We start from the raw sequence: 19,205 nt of genomic DNA on the forward strand, positions 1-19,205 counted from the left end.
CCAAATATTTTCTCCCTTTCTTTCTAATATTCCCTAACTTTTAATTATTATTTTTGATAATGTATTCGTAAAATGGGGTGGGCATGAATATTAAACTATGACGGTAACATCAAACAACAACAAGCCATTATAATTGGTGCTCATTCGGGAAAAATGTAATCCGTGCTAGAAACAACTGATTAAAAAAAGCATCCAACAAGCTCCAATCGGTGCAGCACAACAACAATTGATTGAAACAAACAGTAGCAACATGCACCCTCACCGAGTGATTTCTCTTTATAACATATCCTCTCAATATTTTTAGGGAGCTATAATAAATATTTCAATCATTTGGAATCAGCCATGAACACACTTATACGATTAAAAATTTCATGTCTTTTCTACTTTAAGTTTGGTCCCCAAACTTTGCCCATAAATTTTTTTGTCGCCTTCCCAAGCCCCATCAAAAATCTGAACATTTTTTTAGACCTTCCAAACACCCGCTTCCCATTCAAACCAAATTCAAATGAGTTTGGATTCAACTCTTCCATATTGGGTGAAACTTCTTTTGTTGAGCTAAGTGTAAATCTTAGGCTCTACATTAAAAGTTTCAACATTCTCCATGCACCCAAGCCATTTCTTTTTCATCCTTCTCTTTTCTTCCTCTTCTTCTTTCTATCTATGAAGGAATTTAGAGAAAGAAATTAAAGAAGAGAGAGAGAGAGAGAGAGAGAGAGAGAGAGAGAGAGCGCAGTAGTGCACAGCCCATCCGGTCTGCCAAGGCCCAGCCGCACCCACTCCTAATCCCCTAACCTAGCCCGATCCCCTCCAATCTCTCTCAATTTCCTACCCCCTCGTCTCCTCAACCTCACGCCGCCAGGAAAGAGCCCCGCTCGATCCCCATCTCCCTGACCCCCTCATCCCATGGCGCCCGCATCTGCCGCGCCGTCGGACCTTGTCAGCTGGAACCCCCGCATCTCCTTGCCTGCGCCTCATGCTTCACGACATGAGTTGCACGTCTCATGGTCGGCCGCTGGTTAGCCCCCGCGCTACCTTCTCCATCGCTTCGACCTCCCGCGCCTACGTCCTCCTCGCTGGCTGCTCACGTTTGTAGCTCCATCCGGAAGCTCCGGGGCCCCTTGATCCTCCTTTGTTGCTCCACCACCGCCCACCTTTGCACCTCACGACCACCTCCCACGACGTGCTGCTGCAAACTCCGCCTCGCCTCGGCCATGCCCGCATGCTAACCACGGCCAACCCAACCTGCAAGGCTTGTGGCCTACCCACCCTCCCGGACTCGCTCGACCCCAGACGCCATGGTTCCCCTCGTCCCGAGCCACTGGGGCCGAGCGGCTATGGCGGGCCAGAGGCAGCGTTGGCCTGCTCGTTGGCCTGCTCGTTGGCCTACAATGTCCTATTCGTCGAATCATTTTTTCTCACTTATTTTTGGACTATTGGTTTATTTCCATAATAGTCAAGGACTTTTCTGCAAAAGTTACATGATGGTGAACCAACAAAAGCAATAGGTGCTTTATTAGTAAGGTAAAAAGATAAAAGCGTGTACAACCACGTTGAACAAATCCGACCCTCTAACGCCAACTCCAACACACAACCCCATCTGACCCACGCGTGTCCATATTGATTCAAACGAACAAATGCGACAGCCCAATGCGTGACCCCATGCTCAAATTATGTTCATTTGGCGTCTGGATCGATCTATTTCTTGAGCAAATTTGCTTTCGGTTTGCATCCAGACGGACAGCAAACGGACGTCCACACGCTTGCTCCTCATCCTTGTCCGCCTCGGGCCTGCCTGTCGGCTGCCTACCTACTTCCCACCGCCCACATTGATGGCGCACACGTGGGGCGGACCCACTTGCCAGCCACCCAGCCACACGACCGTCGTCCTTTTTAATGTGAAAGTTGTGGACCGGTCAGTCCACAGACTTTAACTTCCGGAGCCGCTGCCACCTCGAGCCTCGACACACGCAAACCCTAGCCCCCCGATCGCCGCTCTTCCACCTCCTCGCGCAGCGTCCATGGCTTGAAAGTGGATCCCCGGCAGGGGAAGCACGACCACAAGGTCGGGTCGTCCCCCGACCGTCGCAGTTGCTCCACCCCTTCGGCGTTTGACATCTCCCCACCAGCTGCCCCGCCTCGGCAGTGGCCATACGTGAAGGCTGAGATCTGCCATAGGTATTGGGAGAACGGCACACTGCTTTCGTGCAACGACGTGCACCTCCCAAACAACTGGCACCTCTCAGCAGACCCCGTGCCCGTGCCTCTGATCCCGTTGAGCGATCACGCTCACCGCGAGGAGATCTATCACCGTGGAGCTACACCCAACACAAAAAAGTTGCAATCGGCGCCACAACCCACGATGCGCAGTCGTCGTTGATGCTGGAACAGAAGCAGCGGCCAGCAGATCACCGGTTGTGCGTGCTACTACGGCGGCGTCCTTTTTTTGTGTGCTACAACCGCCCGTGGAAAAAGTTGCATCTGGCCAGCGGAAAAGCTGCTACCGGCACTCGCAGAAGATGCGACGATGGCGACGTGCTGGAACTGGGGCAGCCGGACATTCCCTGCTTTTATTTGTAAAGTCTCTATTCCTCGGTGATCAAAGCTGATGCTGGAACCACCGTAGTTTTTTTGCTGCAACCAACGGTAATTATTGTTGGAACCGAGGATGTTTTTGCTGGCACCGAGCGTGGATTTTGCCGCGACAGGCGGTCAAATTTGTTGGAATCAATTTTTGTTTTTGCTGGAACCAACAATGGTGGGCGACAAGGTGATGAGTGATGGTTTTGTTGGGACTGGTGGCGGGTTTTCCTTCAACCAACGACATTTTTGTTGGATCGATGGTTTTGTTTTGCTGGAACCAACGAATAGAGGGGCGCAATGTGATGCTGGGAGGGGGCGGGGGGAAGGGTGGCACGCATGGTGAGTACCATTGGCGACGAGCGAAGAGGAGGTGAACCGTGACACCCGGCGCCGTCGATGCTGCAACCGTCGATTGGCGGTGCTTCGATGGACGATAGGATGAGGATGGAATGCCAGGCGTGCAATCCAACGGTGCCGAGGCGCAGAATCGAAAGGCTACACACCGGCCGGCCCAAATTTGGGCTGGGCGGCCCGCGCCAGCCTTAGCCTTACGGTTTTTGTCAAACTTGATGTATGATGACATACTCCTCAGATAAGGGTTACGGGAACGAACGGGTAAAACTGACAGCGACTTATGCTTTTCTCAAGTTCCCAACATTGATATTTCAACTTTCTACAGAAACTTAATACTATTACAACTTGACATTTCTTTAATAGTACAAAGTGTGTACAGATGTCGGCCCTTACGTTACGTGACATGTACCTGCAGCCAGCAGCCGGAACTATTTGTGTAGTACGTATGTCCCTGTCACTATGAATCATGCCTGCAAACTAAATCGGCACCGTGAACGACTGCTTCAAACGAAACTCGTCACAGTTGCAGACTTGAGATTCGCGTTAACCCAATCACGAGGTGTTGATGGCAACAAAAATCAACTCGTCGGCCAGAGGCACATGACCGCATCCCGCCAAATCCGAAATGAGCCCCTCGAGTTGCGCTGCGGCCAGCCAATGGGAGCAGCCCAGGGAGAATCGTTGACGAAACAACGCGCAGCCAAAGGGACGCAACGCGAGCCACGCCCGGCGTTAACGAATAGCCAAAGCCAACCCCCCTCAAATGCCTCGTCTGATTGGCGATTGCCTCCTCGTCCGCCAGCGTTAAAAAGCAGCCTCGGCTCCTCCGCGCACCCGAACCGAGCCTCGCCACCATGATCTCCCCGCGCCCCACTCTCTCCTCCGGCTTCTTCTCCCGCTCCGCCTCCTTCTCCCGCCCCGGCTCATTCTCCCCCTCGCCGCCCGCCTCGCCGGCCGCGCAGCCGCCGCCGCGGCTGCTCTCGGCCCCGCTCGCGCGCCAGGCCACCTTCTCCTGCTCCGCCTCCGCCGTCGCCGCGCCGGGCCGCGGCGCCTCCTCCTGCTTCTACGACGTGCTCGGCCTGGACGCCGGCGCGAGCGACGGGGAGATCAAGGCCGCGTACCGCCGCCTGGCGCGCGCCGTCCACCCGGACGTGTCCCCGCACCCCGCCGACGACTTCATACGCGTGCACGCCGCCTACAGCACGCTCTCCGACCCCAGCAAGCGCGCCGACTACGACCGCCGCATGATCATGATCCCCTCCGCCGTCGCCCGCCGCAGCGCCCCGAACCTCGCCCGCTCGCCGTCGTTCCCCGGGTGCCGCCGCCGCACCTGGGAGACCGACCAGTGCTGGTGATCGACCTCCCGCCGTCCGCCCCGACCAGCGCTCACGCAGGTCCCTGACGCTTTCGGCCGGAGTGGCCTCCGGCTGGTTCCCCGGGCGGTTAGAAATGCAAAGGTTACCGCGGCCACTAGGCTCACTTGCAGTGGTGGCCGGGTCACTACGCTTCTAGTAGAATAAACAGTGTACTCTGTTATTAGCACAACGTACAATTAGTCTCACACTTCGCTGTGGCTTGTATATGTATATATAGAAAAACAAAAGATGGATGTATGGCGTCGTGTGTGACGTCCGTCTATTTTGAAGTCTACTGTATTATGCATGTTCGGCTTGACGTGGTGATCTGACAGTAGGATTTGTTAAATCGTAATGAGCTGGACTCCTGGAGATGCTGAGGGCCGGATGGTGATCTTGGCTTACTTTTCTTCTCGCGTGCGTGGTGGCTGCTGCGGACCTGGGGGGCTGCGGCTTGTGGAGTCTGAATGCTTCAAAGCGCTCCCTGTTTTCTTCGAGAGAAAGGAACTGCTGGTGCGAATCATCCAGTGGCAAGACTCCAAGTCGTCGCAAGAGCCGAGAGGGACTTGAATGAATATATGCTTTGCTCTAATTTGGTTTCCATCGTTCGCCACTCCAGGAGGACAGAATCTTAGCTACTATCGCTGTCCGTCATGAAAATTTACCACTAAAATGCTCTGCAGAACTAGAGCATCTACAGCCGGGCAGATCAATCCGGCCAAACGCTCAGATAGACGGATCATTCAAAAAACAAAAAATATCGACCCATAAACACCCGGACTGTTCGGCATCCCTCATATCAAGCCCAAATCTAGGACAGATATGAGGCGGCCGGAGCGCTCGGGTGAGTCCGCCACATCGAACGAGCCTAGACTGGCCCACACTCGCCCCCCACAAATATCCTCGTCTCGAGAATCTTAAAGCCCTAGACCGAAGTCCAATCCATTAGTCCACTTCACTCTCTTCTCTGTCCGCTCCACTTCGAGTCCCCTCCGATTCCGATCGATGGCCGGCAAAGGTAGCAACGTCGGCACCAGTGGCAGCTCAGGTGGCTCCGGCGACTGGTTGAGCCTGTTGTGCGATGCAGAGCCCGACGATGTGGAGGAGGTTGCCCTCTGCATTGCTTTGAGGCATTCGCTGCTCGAACAAGGCAGCGGCAGCTCGGGTTCTGCAATGCTCGTCGCCTGTCGACACAGTGACGGCGACGTCGTCGGGCCGTCTAGCCTGTCGCGTAGCTCAGGCCGCTCCGCACCCGCTTCCTCGGCTGTCCAAGTACACCGTCCTCCACCGTGGGTTCAATCTGCTTCGGAAGGGGTACCCGGGTGTCGATGGGTCCTCGTGCCCGCAGTGCGGGTGAGGACACCTGAATCTGAGGCATGGGCGGCCCGTCGCGAGTGGCAGTGGGCGAGGAAGAGGGTGGCAGCTGGGGAGACGCTGGCCGCACGCCAGGCACGCACGAGCGCGTCGGTGGATCCCGAGGTCGCGCTCCTCGCATCGATCCTCCACCGCTCCCTCAAGATGGTGGAAACAGATGCACGGCGGCTCCGCGGCAAAAATACCAAGGCACTCCGGCTCACCATCGAGCTGTCGGAAGAAGGGGCATCCAAGGAGGCGGTGGCCAAGGCGAGGACGGCCCAACATGTGAGGGAGCAGGACCGCTTGCTAAGGAGGCTGTCAGGGCAAAGCTGCTCCGACGACTCCAACCTGACGGACAGCTCTAGCTCCAGCCCCGACGACGATGCACCACCGCACGCCAACTCGTACACGCAGGGGCAGTGCAGTGTCAACGACCGCAAGAGGAAGGGGCGGCGAGGAAATGATGATTTCCTCCACCCTTCTCCATTTATCTATGTTTTATTTATGTTTTTAGTCGTTTATAGTATGAATTTCCATTGTCCGCCTATGAATTCTAATTCTTTTGTCCGGCGATGAACTATGATTCATCTGTAAAGGATGAATTAATCGTTGTTCGTCATGTTATGTACGTAGTGTTGCATGGGGTGCATGGGTTTGAGGTTTCAGATATGAGGGACATGGATGTGAGAGTAAACATATGAGGCGTGTTCGGTCACTGTTGGGCGCGTCCATGGGCGTTTGAGGGGCCGAATTTGCCGACCGCGGCTGTAGATGCATGTACTATAGCAGATGTGAAAGTGCTAGTGATCGACTAGAGGGGGGGTGAATAGGTGATTTTTATGAAAGTCTTCAAAACATGGAAGTTTTGAAGACAAACGATAGAAATAAACATATTACCATGCAGCGGAAGGTAGACTACACTAGGCAAACCATAGTCAAGTATTCAATGAAGTGAAAGCACAATGACTAATAGCAACTAGGCAGTAAGGATCAGGTAGGAAGATATTGTGAAGCCAATCAGAACAAGCAGTCACTCAGTGAAGACAAAAGATAATGCAATCATACAATGACTTGACAAGGACCAACAGTAAGTAAAGGGAAGGGAAGGATGAAACCAGTGACTCGTTGAAGACAATGATTTGTTGGACCAGTTCCAACTGCTGTGACAGTTGTACGTCTGGTTAGGGCGGCTAGGTATTTAAACCTGAGGACACACAGTTCCGGACACCCAGTCCTGAACACGCAGCTCAGGACACCCAGTCCTCACCGTATTCCCCTTGAGCTAAGGTCACACAGACCTCGCCCAATCACTCTGGTAAGTCTTCAAGGTAGACTTCCAAACCTTCACAGACTTCGTTCACCGGCGATCCACAATGACTCTTGGATGCTCAGAACGCGACGCCTAACCGGCTAGAGGATTCACAGTCCTCAAGTGTAATAAGTCTTCAGATCACACAGACAGGAAGACTTAAGTGATGCCTAACACTCCTTGGCTCTAGGTGGTTAGGGCTTTATCCTCTCAAGGAATTCTCTCTCAAAGGCTTCGAGGTGGGTTGCTCTCAAACGACAAAAGCCGTGCTTTAACTCTGAGCAGCCAACCGTTTATGGTTGTAGGGGGTGGGCTATTTATAGCCACTAGGCAACCCGACTTGATTTGTCCGAAATGACCCTGGGTCACTAAGGAACTGACACGTGTTCCAACGGTCAGATTTCAAACACACACGGCAACTTTACTTGGGCTACAAGCAAAGCTGACTTATCCAACTCTGGACAAGATTTGCTCTCATAGTCTTCACTCGAAGACATAGGATTTTGGTTAAGCATCACTTCAGTCATTCTGACTGGTTCTCTTGGACCCCACTTAACAGTACGGTGGTTCCTATGACTCAACAAAGAAAAACACAAAACGACGAAACTGCTAAGTCTTCGCGCTCCATAGTCTTCACGCGATGTCTTCTCTTGTCATAGTCTTCAATGTGAATGTCTTCACATACCACCTTTGACTTCAATGTCTTCATACATTTTTAGGGGTCATCTCTGGTAGGAAAACCGAATCAATGAGGGACTTCTACCTGTGTTATCCTGCAATTCTCACAAACACATTAGTCCCTCAACTAGGTTTGTCGTCAATACTCCAAAACCAACTAGGGGTGGCACTAGATGCACTTATAATCTCCCCCTTTTTGGTGATTGATGACAAACTAGTTGAAGTTTTCAACGGGGAATATAATATGTGAAATTGTAAAGGATAGGGAATTGTCTTCATAAGTTGCAAGGGCTCCCCCTGAAGATGTGCATATAAGTAATTTGCTTTTGGAATGTAAATGCACATGGCAGGTTGTACTTGTGGAGATCCTCTTCAACTTATGATAACAATTCATCATGCATGAAAAGTATGTGAAGATAATGACATACATAATGAAAAATGGACGTCTGCAAAATGATCTGCGGAATTTATCGTCGCACATGCGGAATTTATCATCGCATCACAGAATAGCAAATAAGTAGCAGACGACCATCGAGTTTAAGTGTTACAACTCAGAGAACCAAATGTATCAAAACGAGAGTTGTAAAAACTAGGCAAAACATAAAGCAACCGCCCATATGGACCCGCTTGAAGAATATCAAACTCATATGCTTCTCCCCTTTTTGTCAGTAAGGACCAAAAAGGTTTGAAGACATAGAGCATCTACTCGTTCCCATGAGGAGTAGGTGAAGCAGCAAGGTCGTCGGTGTTGTTCGGCGGTGCAGACGAACTCGGGGCAGTGTCGATGCGTGCAGAAGTAGGGAGCGGTGAAGTGGCATCGTCTTCGTCCTTGATCACTCTGGCATTCACAGTTGTAGCGGAGGAAGAGAACTTAGAGTCTTCAAGAGACGGAGTTCGTCGCAGCACAGTCCTTCTTGGAGGTGTGGAGTTAAACTTGAAACGTTCAGAGAAGCCATCCGCTTGAAGATCATCTTCAGAACACATAAGCGTCAGCCCTTTCCATGTACGCCGACAGGTTTCATGGGCAACAAAGGCATTCTTGGTGGCAAGATTGCGAATGCGGTTGACATCCACCAAGAGGCTTTGCATTTGGCGCTTCAGCAGTCATGATGCCTATCCTGTTTCTGATGAAGGGCAACCAGAAACTCTCGGTCATTGAGAACACGAGATCGCTTCTTGGGCCATTGAGAAATGGTGCTTTCAGTGGCTTTAGTGAGGGCACGATGAGGTGCATGTGTAGTACCAGCCAGAGGATAAACACGAGTGACTGCTTCAACTCCTTCAATGTTTTGAGAGAAACTTTGATGCTCAACATTCTGAAGACTAAGAGGCTCCTTGGCAGGCTCTGGATAGATGGCTTCAACGGACATATCAACGTCAGGCAGAAAGATCCGATGATTGCGAGCAGAGGGCTGATATGAGACAGCTGAGTGTAGTTTGATCAGCCGCATTATCCATGGAGCGTAAAACTTCAAGCCAAAAAGATCAGATCCTGATGCAGCAAGTTGGTGGATGAAGAAGTCTTGTGCATTGAAGCATTTGCCGTGAAGAATATAAAAGACCAAAGTCTTCATTGCACCTTTCAGCTTTGCATGTGGAGAATGTCCTTTGATGGGCCAGAGAGTTCGCCTGATAATGTGATAGATAGTGCATGGCAGATACTCAAGGTCTTCAACAAAGAACTCCTTAGGATATGCGGCATCTGGAGGCAAAGGCTTCATCATGCTAAGCATCTGACTCATGTTCGGTTCAGGCTTCTGAAAGATACTCTCCATAGCTGCACTGTGAAGCTGACAACCAGGTTCATACAAATCTCCAGGAGTGGGCAGACCAGTGAGCTCAATGATATCAAAGGCTTTGGCTTCGTGATGAACATTGCCGGTCATCCACTCAAGGACCCAAGTCTTCGGATCTCTGTTGTAGCCACGAATGTGAAGAGTGGCATAGAATTGGAGCAGCAACTCTTCGTTCCAGTGCTCTTGGTCGGTGACGAAAGGCAACAATCCAGACTCTTTGAAGCAATCCAGAGCTTCTTCCAAGCAAGGCAGACCAGTTATGGCTTCAGTGTCAAGACGCATATGAGGGAAAATGCGACCTTGATTGTACAGAATGCATGAGTAATAACTTCACTGCGGATAGCTCCAGAACCGATCAGAAGATATTCTTTCCCTTGAGTAGGGGTTCTTGGCGCTATTGAAGAAGGTGTTGTTTGCTTTGAAGCCGTTGACATTAAAGGATCCGGGTGCTGATGCAGGACCTGGAAACCTGGGCAACCTTGGCATTGGCTTCTGTACCTGAGGCCTGTGCTCAACGTGATAGTCAAACTGAGGACCAGCAGCAGGCGCAGGAACAGGAGCAGTAGCATCATTGGCTTCACTGACTTCTGGCACATTTGTTGGTGCAGGCTCCACATTTGCTTCAGCCATGACTACGTCATTGGCTTCATTTGTGTTGGTGGTGGCAGCCTCAAGATTCTCAACCTCCACTTGATGAGCTGGAGGGTCGGGCACAGACACGTTCTCCTTGAGAACAACTTCTTCAGTAATGAGGGGAGTAGGGACACGTTCTTCTTCTTGTGTATCATCGGCTGATGCAGCCGGAATGTCTTCAGCAGCTTTAGCCTCAGACTCGGAGACATTCACAGTAGGAGTGGCATCTGGAAACACTTGACGTGCAACATATTGGTGGGGCACTTCTCCTTCTGGAACGCTCGAAAGAGGGACTTGAGACCTTGGTCCTTTGCGAAGCCTGCGTAATGTTGGTGACGTCTCGGGAGATGGAGTTGGCTGGGCCTCAAAGTCATCTTCTTCATCTTGCCGGGGTGGTGTGACTTGTTGTTGTGGGTGATCAGCCCATCATGCATCCTGAGCAATTGGCGTCAGAGGACGACCAATGCTGATGAGTTCGCTGTTCGTGAGAATAGGCGATGATACCAAGTTGTGCTCGATCTGAGGAAGAACTACATCATCTTCAACATTGTCATGGTGACCAATGTCTTCAGCAGCGGTGGAATCAACTGCTGGAATGTCTTCAGCTTCATGAGCCTCTGTGGAAGCAGACTCATGCACAATCAGTTGGTGCTCTTGTTGTGCAGATGCAGGGCGAACCATTGAGATAGGTTCAACAACTAAGGGCTCTGTGGGAGCAGCCCGATCCTTCTTGGTTTTGCGCTTCTTCTTGGAGGGAGCAGCGTCAGAGGCTTCAGGATGTTTCCTCTTTCTCGCTTCAGCCTTAGCAGTCCTCGTCTTCTTCAGTTCTGAAGCGGTTGACCTGACCTTTGGCTTCGAGCCAGTCATGCTGGATGGGAAGACAATGGGATGTGCTTCCTGCCTTGGTGCTTCGGGTTCGGCCACAACTGCCTTCTTCTTCTTCTTCTTTGCAGCCATCATGGGATCGATGCCAGGACGACCAAGGGCCTTGCGCTTCTCAACCTCATTGTAGGCTTGCACACACTTGTCAGCCAGGCTCTTCATGCGCTCACGAGAATCTTGAGCTTCTTCACGCTTCTTGAGAAAGGCTTCTTTGAGCTCGTGCAGCATGATCTTGAAGTTCTTGACCTCTTGCATGCTGAGCTTGGCCATGTGCTTCTTGAACTGAACTTTCTCAAAGTCGATCTTTTGCTTCAGTTCAACGATGCGCTGAGCTAGAGCTAGCTCTAAAGCAATGGCGTCATGGAAGGCGACACTGAGGCCAATTGGAAGTTGCAGATCTTCAAAGCTGAGGTTGGGCGTGTCAAACCACTCATCAATGAAGTTGTGGATGATTGACACGTCAAAAAGAGGCAAATCATTGAAGATTTCTGCTTCTTCTTTACTCTTGATTAGTTGCTCAAGAGCGTCGTCTGCAAGATCTTCATCGCTGGACAGATCAATGGCGTCGTTGCACAGAATAGCAGCAGCAGTCAGTTCTTGGCTGGTGTGTTGCAAAGGCATCTTTACTCTTGAGGGCTTGGAGATGCGTGACAAATCTTCAGACTGCACACTGTCTTCAGGAGGTGCAGTAGCCAGTGGCTTCGCTCGTGAGATTTTTGGTGCTGAGGCAGGCATTGAAGCTTTAGGCTTCTTCAGTTTCTTTGGCTTCGGCGGTGCAGGCGCTTCATCAGATTCAGCGTCATCTGCAGGCTCATCCATGGCTGTCCCTTGAACCATGATATGGGTGATGAAACCTTCCAGGTTGTAGAAGGACCCAACAAGATTGGGTTCAGCTTCGCGGGTGCCATCGGCACGGGGAGTAGAAGGACCAGGGTTGAAGTCTAGTCCCAATGACTTCTTGTTTTGCTTAGACGAATTCTTGGCAAACTGGAAGTTGCGTTTGAACAGATTGTCGTCACGACATCATAGCAATGACGATGGGTGTGCATCCACAGGCTGTGGTCCACGGACCATGCAGGGATAGAAGCCTTGTTCAATGGCTTCATCTCTGGACCTGGTTGAAGATTTCTGTATAGGATGTCTCCCCATGGTCGCTTGATGACATTTTTCTCAGCATATTCCTGGGTCACAAACCGGTACTTGAACCATTGTTCTGCCCAATATCTTCGAATCCATTGGATTCGGGTCTTGCGCTGATTGTAATCCTCTTCAGAATCTGTCTTGTAAAGCTCTGAGAGGTCATCAGGCAAATCTCTTGATGTTCCCCCACGACGCTGTCTGCCACCCTTCCTTACTGATTTCTCTGCAGCCATGAACTTCAAACTGAATGGCTTCAACATGTTCAAAGGTTTCAAAGGCTTTCGCTTGCTGGACAAACAGGAACTGGCTTCGGGAGAATTTATATGATGCTGTAAGAATTCTGCAAATGAATGCAGACTATGAGAACCAAGGGATTCTCCCACAGACATGTACCTGTGACAGCATTAAGGTGCGAGGGAAGGGGAAGAGGTCATATGCATTCTCAGAAGATTTTGAAGATAAATGAGTTTAGAAGACATTGACCTCATCATGCGAAGACATTCACTAATAGATAAGGAGTTGGTTCCAGATTTGTACGAATCCACAGATCAGTACAAGTGAGGAATCTAACTACTTTGTGAAGAATAAGTGAACATACTAGGCACATTTTGAGATGCAGTATGAAATAGATCCAACTTGTGTGAATAGAAACTTCTTATGGTAGAAAGTGATGAATCTATAGGATCAAAAGGGGCCGTAAAAAGGAAGTTTTATTTACCACACGAAGAACTGCTAGACGAAGAGGGAGATGAGGCCGAGCAGTTTGATCGTCCGTGCCCTAACTTGGTGACGGAGGACACCTACGGCGACGGCGGAGAAGACGATGTCCGCGGCCGGCGTGAAGACGGCGTCGGAGAGGTCGCGACAGCTAAGCGCTTCGTCGCCGGCGTCATCGAGGGCTAGCGGTGGTGCTAGGATTCGTGCGAGAGTGGAAGAAAGGATAATGACTGTGGTGAGGCGTGTATTTATAGGGACAGGGACGGCACAATGTTATTACACAGGTGCCCCTGGCGATTCACATCTGAAGGACACGTGGCCATCATGCAACATATCGAAGGTTGTTCCACGTTCCCACGCACGTCTGGATTGTCGGGTGGTCGTTCCCACTTCTCCGGATTTCAGGTGAAGGAATTAGCATTGAAAGCGGACTTAATGTTTGTCTCTGTATCTTCTGCTGACAAGGACGCAGAGAAGACATTCGACAGTTTCAAGAGAATGCATATGATTTGAAGAGATAGAGTTTGAGATAGAGAGGTTAGGGTCCGATCACATTCACTTAGTTGAAAGGATTCAACAAAAGACACAGCTATAAGTGAATGTTGTAGAGGACAGAACACTAGTATATATATATAATCAACATAGTGAAGATAATCATGAAGACAGGTTGAGATTGAAGCCAAACCAAATGTGAAGGCATAGCAAATGCAACGCATGGGTGAAACACTTCAAACAGAAGAATTTGGTGGTGGCGTTACCCACCGTATAGGAAGTATTAGACCCAGACACGGCGCACAATTATCGTGGCGCTCTAAAGTCAAATTCCACATTAATGTATTCACACTTAGAATGTATGTCTTCATGGATTGAAGATATACTTTACTTCATGTGTTGCACATCTAAGTCATCAATATGCATAAGTGTTAGGATGTGTGCTGATCACAGGACATTTGAGGATTCCAAGATATTTAGCTCACACCGTAACTTGCAAAATCTCTTCTCATCCAAGGGCTTGGTGAAGATATCTGCCAATTGCTCTTCAGTGTTGACATGTATGATATCAATATCTTCCTTCACAACATGATCTCTGAGAAAGTGATGATGAATTTCAATGTGCTTTGTCTTCGAGTGCTGAACTGGGTTGTTAGCAATCTTGATGGCGCTTTCGTTGTCGCAGTAGAGTGGCACTTGCTTCAGATGAATGCCATAGTCTTTGAGTGTTTGCTTCATCCACAGAAGCTGAGCGCAGCAAGATCCAGCAGCAATGTATTCAGATTCAGCAGTGGAGAGAGGTACAGAGTTCTGCTTCTTTGTAGACCAACATACAAGTGATCGTCCCAGAAAATGACATGTGCCTGATGTAGACTTGTGATCCACCTTGTCACCAGCATAATCAGCATCTGAGAATCCAACCAGATCAAACTCTGAGCCCTTTGGATATCATAATCCTAGTGTTGGGGTGTAAGCCAAATATCGAAGAATTCGCTTCACAGCTAAGTGATGCGATTCCTTTGGTGCCGCTTGAAATCGATCACACATGCAAACACTAAGCATAATATCTGGCCTAGATGCACATAGATAAAGTAAAGAACCAATCATGGAGCGGTATACCTTTTGATCGAACTCTTTACCATTGTCGTCGGGACCCAGATGATGTTTGGCCGGCATTGGCGTCGTGAAGCCTTTGCAGTCTTGCATACCAAATTTCTTCAGGCAATCTTTGAGGTACTTGTCTTGAGATATGAAGATGTCGTTGCGTTGCTGACGTATTTGAAGACCAAGGAAGAACTTCAGCTCATCCATCATGGACATCTGATATTGCTCTTGCATCATATATCCAAACTCTTCACTGTATTTTTGATTGGTGCAGCCGAAGATAATGTCATCCACATATATTTGGCACACAAACAGTTCACCATCATATGTCTGCGTGAAGAGAGTGGGGTCGAGGGAACCATATTTGAAGTCTTTGCTCTTCAGGAAGTCTTTGAGTGTGTCATACCAAGCCCGAGGGGCTTGTTTAAGGCCACACAGTGCCTTGTTGAGCTTGTACACCATGTCAGGATGTTTTGGATCTTCAAAGCCAGGCGGTTGTGCAACATACACTTCTTCTTCAAACTTGCCATTGAGAAAAGCGCTCTTCACATCCATTTGATATAGAAGTATGTTATGATGATTTGCATAGGCCAACATTATGCGTATGGCTTCAAGTCTAGCCACAGGAGCAAATGTTTCATCGAAGTCAATCCCTTCAACTTGAGTGTATCCTTGAGCAACGAGACGAGCTTTGTTTCTAACAACTTGACCATGCTCATCCTGCTTGTTGCGATATATCCATTTGGTGCCTATTATATTGTGCTTGCGAGGATCAGGACGCTTAACCAGTTCCCATACATTATTCAGCTCAAACTGTTGAAGCTCTTCTTGCATAGCTTGAATCCATTCAGCTTCCATGAAGGCTTCTTCAACTTTCTTGGGTTCAGATATTGAGACGAATGCGAAGTGCCCACAGAAATTTGCTAGCTGTGTTGCCCTTGAACGAGTGAGTGGACCTGGTGCATTGATGCTATCAATTATTCTCTCAATCTGTACTTCATTTGCAACACGAGGATGTACAGGACGAAGATTTTGCTCTTGCTGATCATTGTCATCGTTAGAGGGATTGTCTTCAGGCTGAGCATTGTCTTCAGGTTGATCAGGTGCGGACATGATAAGTTCCTCTTCAGGTTGAGCTTCATACGGTATGATTTCTCCAGTTCCCATAAGTTTGATTGATTCACTGGATGGAACTTCCTCTAGCACATTTGGCAGGTGCTCTCTTTGTGAGCCGTTCGTCTCATCAAACCGCATATCCACTGTTTCAACCACTTTATAGTGAAAAAGGTTGAAGACTCTGTAGGAGTGCGAATCCTTTCCATATCCAAGCATAAAACCCTCATGTGCTTTTGGTGCAAATTTTGAATTGTGATGTGGATCCTTGATCCAGCACCTGGCGCCAAATACTCTGAAGTAACTGACATTTGGCTTCTTGCCAGTAAGGAGCTCATATGATGTCTTGTTTAGAAGCTTGTGAAGATAAACACGGTTGATGATATGGCATGCAGTATCAATGGCTTCCGGCCAGAATTTTCTTGGAGTCTTGTATTCATCAAGCATCGTCCGGGCCATCTCAATAAGTGTTCTATTCTTGCGTTCAACAACGCCATTCTGCTGTGGCGTGTACAGAGCTGAGAATTCATGTGTGATGCCTAAGGTATCAAGATATGTATCTAGGCCAGTGTACTTGAATTCAGTGCCATTGTCACTTCTGATGTGCTTTATCTTGGCGCCATAGTTGTTCATTGCTCGACTGGCGAAGCGTCTGAAGACATCCTGCACTTCAGTCTTGTAGATGATTATATGCACCCAAGTATATCTTGAGTAATCATCAACAATGACAAAGCCATAAAGACAAGTAGCAGTAGTAAGAGTTGAGTAATGAGTGGGACCGAAAAGATCCATGTGGAGCAGTTCGAAGGGTTGAGTCGTTGTCATGATTTTCTTCGAGGGATGCTTGGCCCTCGTCATCTTTCCTGCTTCACAGGCACCGCATAAGTGATCCTTCTTGAACTTGACGTCCTCGATGCCTATGACATGCTTCTTCCTTGCAAGGGTGTGAAGGTTCCTCATGCCAGCATGCCCTAGCCTCCGATGCCAGAGCCAGCATTCAGAAGCTTTTGCTAGAAGACATACGGCAAGTTGTGGTCCTGCTGAGAAATCTACCATGTACAAATCATCTTTCCGATACCCTTCAAACACTAGTGACTTGTCAGATTCCATTAGAACAAGGTAACGATATTTTCCAAATATCACAATCATGTTTAAATCGCAAAGCATTGAGACAGACATTAAGTTGAAACCAAGGGATTCAACAAGCATGACTTTATCCATGTGTTGATCCTTTGAGATTGCAACTCTACCTAGACCCAATACCTTGCTTTTACCAGTGTCAGCAAATGTAGTGTGACTTCTGTCAGATGGACGTAAGGTTGAGTCCATGAGAAGGCTTCGCTTGCCAGTCATGTGATTTGTACACCCACTATCAATAATCCATTCTGAAGCTGCTGGTGTCGTACCCTATAGTGCAGTTAGGGGGATAGGCTTCACGAAGAGAATTGTGAAGCAAAAACATTTGACGAACCAGTGGATTATTAAAGCTTAGATCGACATTAGGACTGATAGGGCAAGTAGCAAGCGACTCAGGAACAAAGTACATAATAAGACCATTTGGGCATTTGATCTTGCGCCCTACAAGATGTGTAAGGTCCCCAGCAATAGCGTCAGACGATTTTGGTTTTCGGCTAGAGACCTTTCAATGCAAAAGAGAGTTAAGCTTTCTTAGCCACCCACATCTTCAAGGGTGGCTTCGAAGCAATGAGTCTAAGTGCAGCATCTGAGAACTTTGGCTTTGGAGCCCTAGCAAAAAGTCTTGCAGGTGGACAATAGTACTCATAAGAATAAGCAGAATAGTTCTTGGTCTTATGAATATGGCGGTTTGATGAAGCGCGCTCATATTCACAGGCCTGAGTATGGTTTCCCTGCAAAACATTTGTGTTAGTGCGACTCAGGTTAGTCCTCTGTCTGTATGAAGCCTTTGAACCGTATGAAGCTTGTGGTCTGGGGTTTGTCTTCTTCACCTGTGATGTCATGATGACATTCACAGGAAGATTTTCCAAACACCTTTTCGGCACCCAGATCTTCTTCATAGGCGGTCCATTCCTGCAGTTAGTACCAATATACCTGGCAAACACTTCACCATTCTAATTCTTAAACAGTTTATAGTTGGCATCAAAGGATTCATCAATAACAATGGGATTAGCACAAGTGAAGCCAGATAGGGTGGATGGATCCGCTGGAGGTTCCTTTGCAGCAACCCATGTGGTTTTGGGGTACTGCTCAGGTTTCCAGTAAGAGCCATCAGCATTCATTTTCCTTTCGAACCCAACACCCTCTTTCCTAGGGTTTCGGTTCAGGATCTGCCTTTTGAGGACATCACATAGTGTCTGATGCCATTTGAGACTTTTGTACATCCCTGTTTCAAGAAGTGTCTTCAATCAAGCATTCTCATCAGCAATAGCAGTGGTATCCTCAGCAGAGGGGTTAGTTACCACATCAACAGTTGAAGATATTGCAATAGTAGCAGCAGTAGAACATTCAGCAACAGAAGTAGCGTTATCACGCTCAATGCATTTAAGACATGGTGGTTCAAATCCTTCCTGAGCTGAACTAATCTGTTCGGCGCGAAGTGACTCGTTTTCCTTTTGAAGATCTTCATGAGCCGCTCTCAATTTCTCAAGATCTTGCTTCCTTTGAAGATAATCATAGGAAAGCCTTTCATGAGTTGTTGAGAGCGTTTCATGACGACTTTCAAGTTCCTCATACTTAACGTGAAGATTTTTTATGTCTTCAATTAAGGACTGAGATCGAGTCATTTCAGCGTCTAACAGATCATCGCTTTTGTCTAACAGTTTTTGAATGTGTTCCATAGCTTTCTGTTGTTCAGTTGCAATTTTAGCAAGTGTTTTGTAGCTGGGTTTGGAACCAGAATCAGAGTCATCGTCACTAGATGTTTGATAGTGAGTAGTGCGTGTGTTTACCTTGGCACCGCGTGCCATGAAGCAGTAGGAAGGAGCGGAGTAGTCCTTGTCATTTGCATTGGTGTCGGTGATGAAGTCATTGTCTTCAGTGTTGAAGATGGACTTGGCAACGTATGCTATAGCCAGACTCGCAACGCCAGAATCAGACTCCTCCTCAGACTCCACCTCCGCCTCCTCAGAAGCGGACTCCTCCTCAGAATCCATTTCCTTGCCAACAAACGCACATGCCTTGCCAGATAAGCTCTTTTTGTGTGATGAAGACTTGGAGGAGGACTTGGAAGAAGACTTTGAGTATTTCTTCTTCTTCTTGTCGTCAGAGTCATACTCCTTGCTCTTCTTCTTGTTGTTGTTCTCATTGTCCCACTATGGACACTCAGAGATGTAGTGGCCAGGTTTCTTGCACTTGTGACATGTTCTCTTCTTGTAGTCATGAGCAGAAACTTCATCATTCCTTGAGCTTGATCATGAAGACTTTCTAAAGCCTTTCTTCTTGGTGAATTTTTGGAACTTCTTCACAAGCATAGCAAGCTCCTTTTCAATGTCTTCAGGATCATCAGAACTGCTGCCAGATTCTTCTTCAGATGAGGAGACAGCCTTTGCCTTCAAGGCACGAGTTCGCCCATAGTTGGGACCGTAGATGTCTCTTTTCTCAGAAAGCTGAAACTCGTGTGTGTTGAGCCTCTCAAGTATGTCAAACGGATCGAGTGTCTTGAAATCAGGACGTTCTTGAATCATCAGGGCTAGGGTGTCAAACAAACTGTCAAGTGAT

General features: G+C 48.5%; 1 protein-coding gene across 1 annotated transcript; it reads left to right on the forward strand.

Annotated features, from left to right (window-relative positions):
* Positions 1-3,294: 3,294 nt before the first annotated feature.
* LOC147976289 (chaperone protein dnaJ 11, chloroplastic-like) lies at positions 3,295-4,579 on the forward strand. Its single transcript, XM_087518674.1, has one exon. The coding sequence runs from the start codon at positions 3,789-3,791 to the stop codon at positions 4,287-4,289; it is 501 nt and encodes a 166-aa protein (XP_087374800.1). The 5' UTR covers positions 3,295-3,788; the 3' UTR covers positions 4,290-4,579.
* The last annotated feature ends 14,626 nt before the right edge of the window (positions 4,580-19,205 follow it).

Source organism: Triticum urartu, chromosome 4A (assembly GCF_056163025.1).
Source record: "Triticum urartu cultivar PI428250 chromosome 4A, HENAU_Tu73, whole genome shotgun sequence".
In the NCBI taxonomy this organism is placed as follows: domain Eukaryota; kingdom Viridiplantae; phylum Streptophyta; class Magnoliopsida; order Poales; family Poaceae; genus Triticum; species Triticum urartu.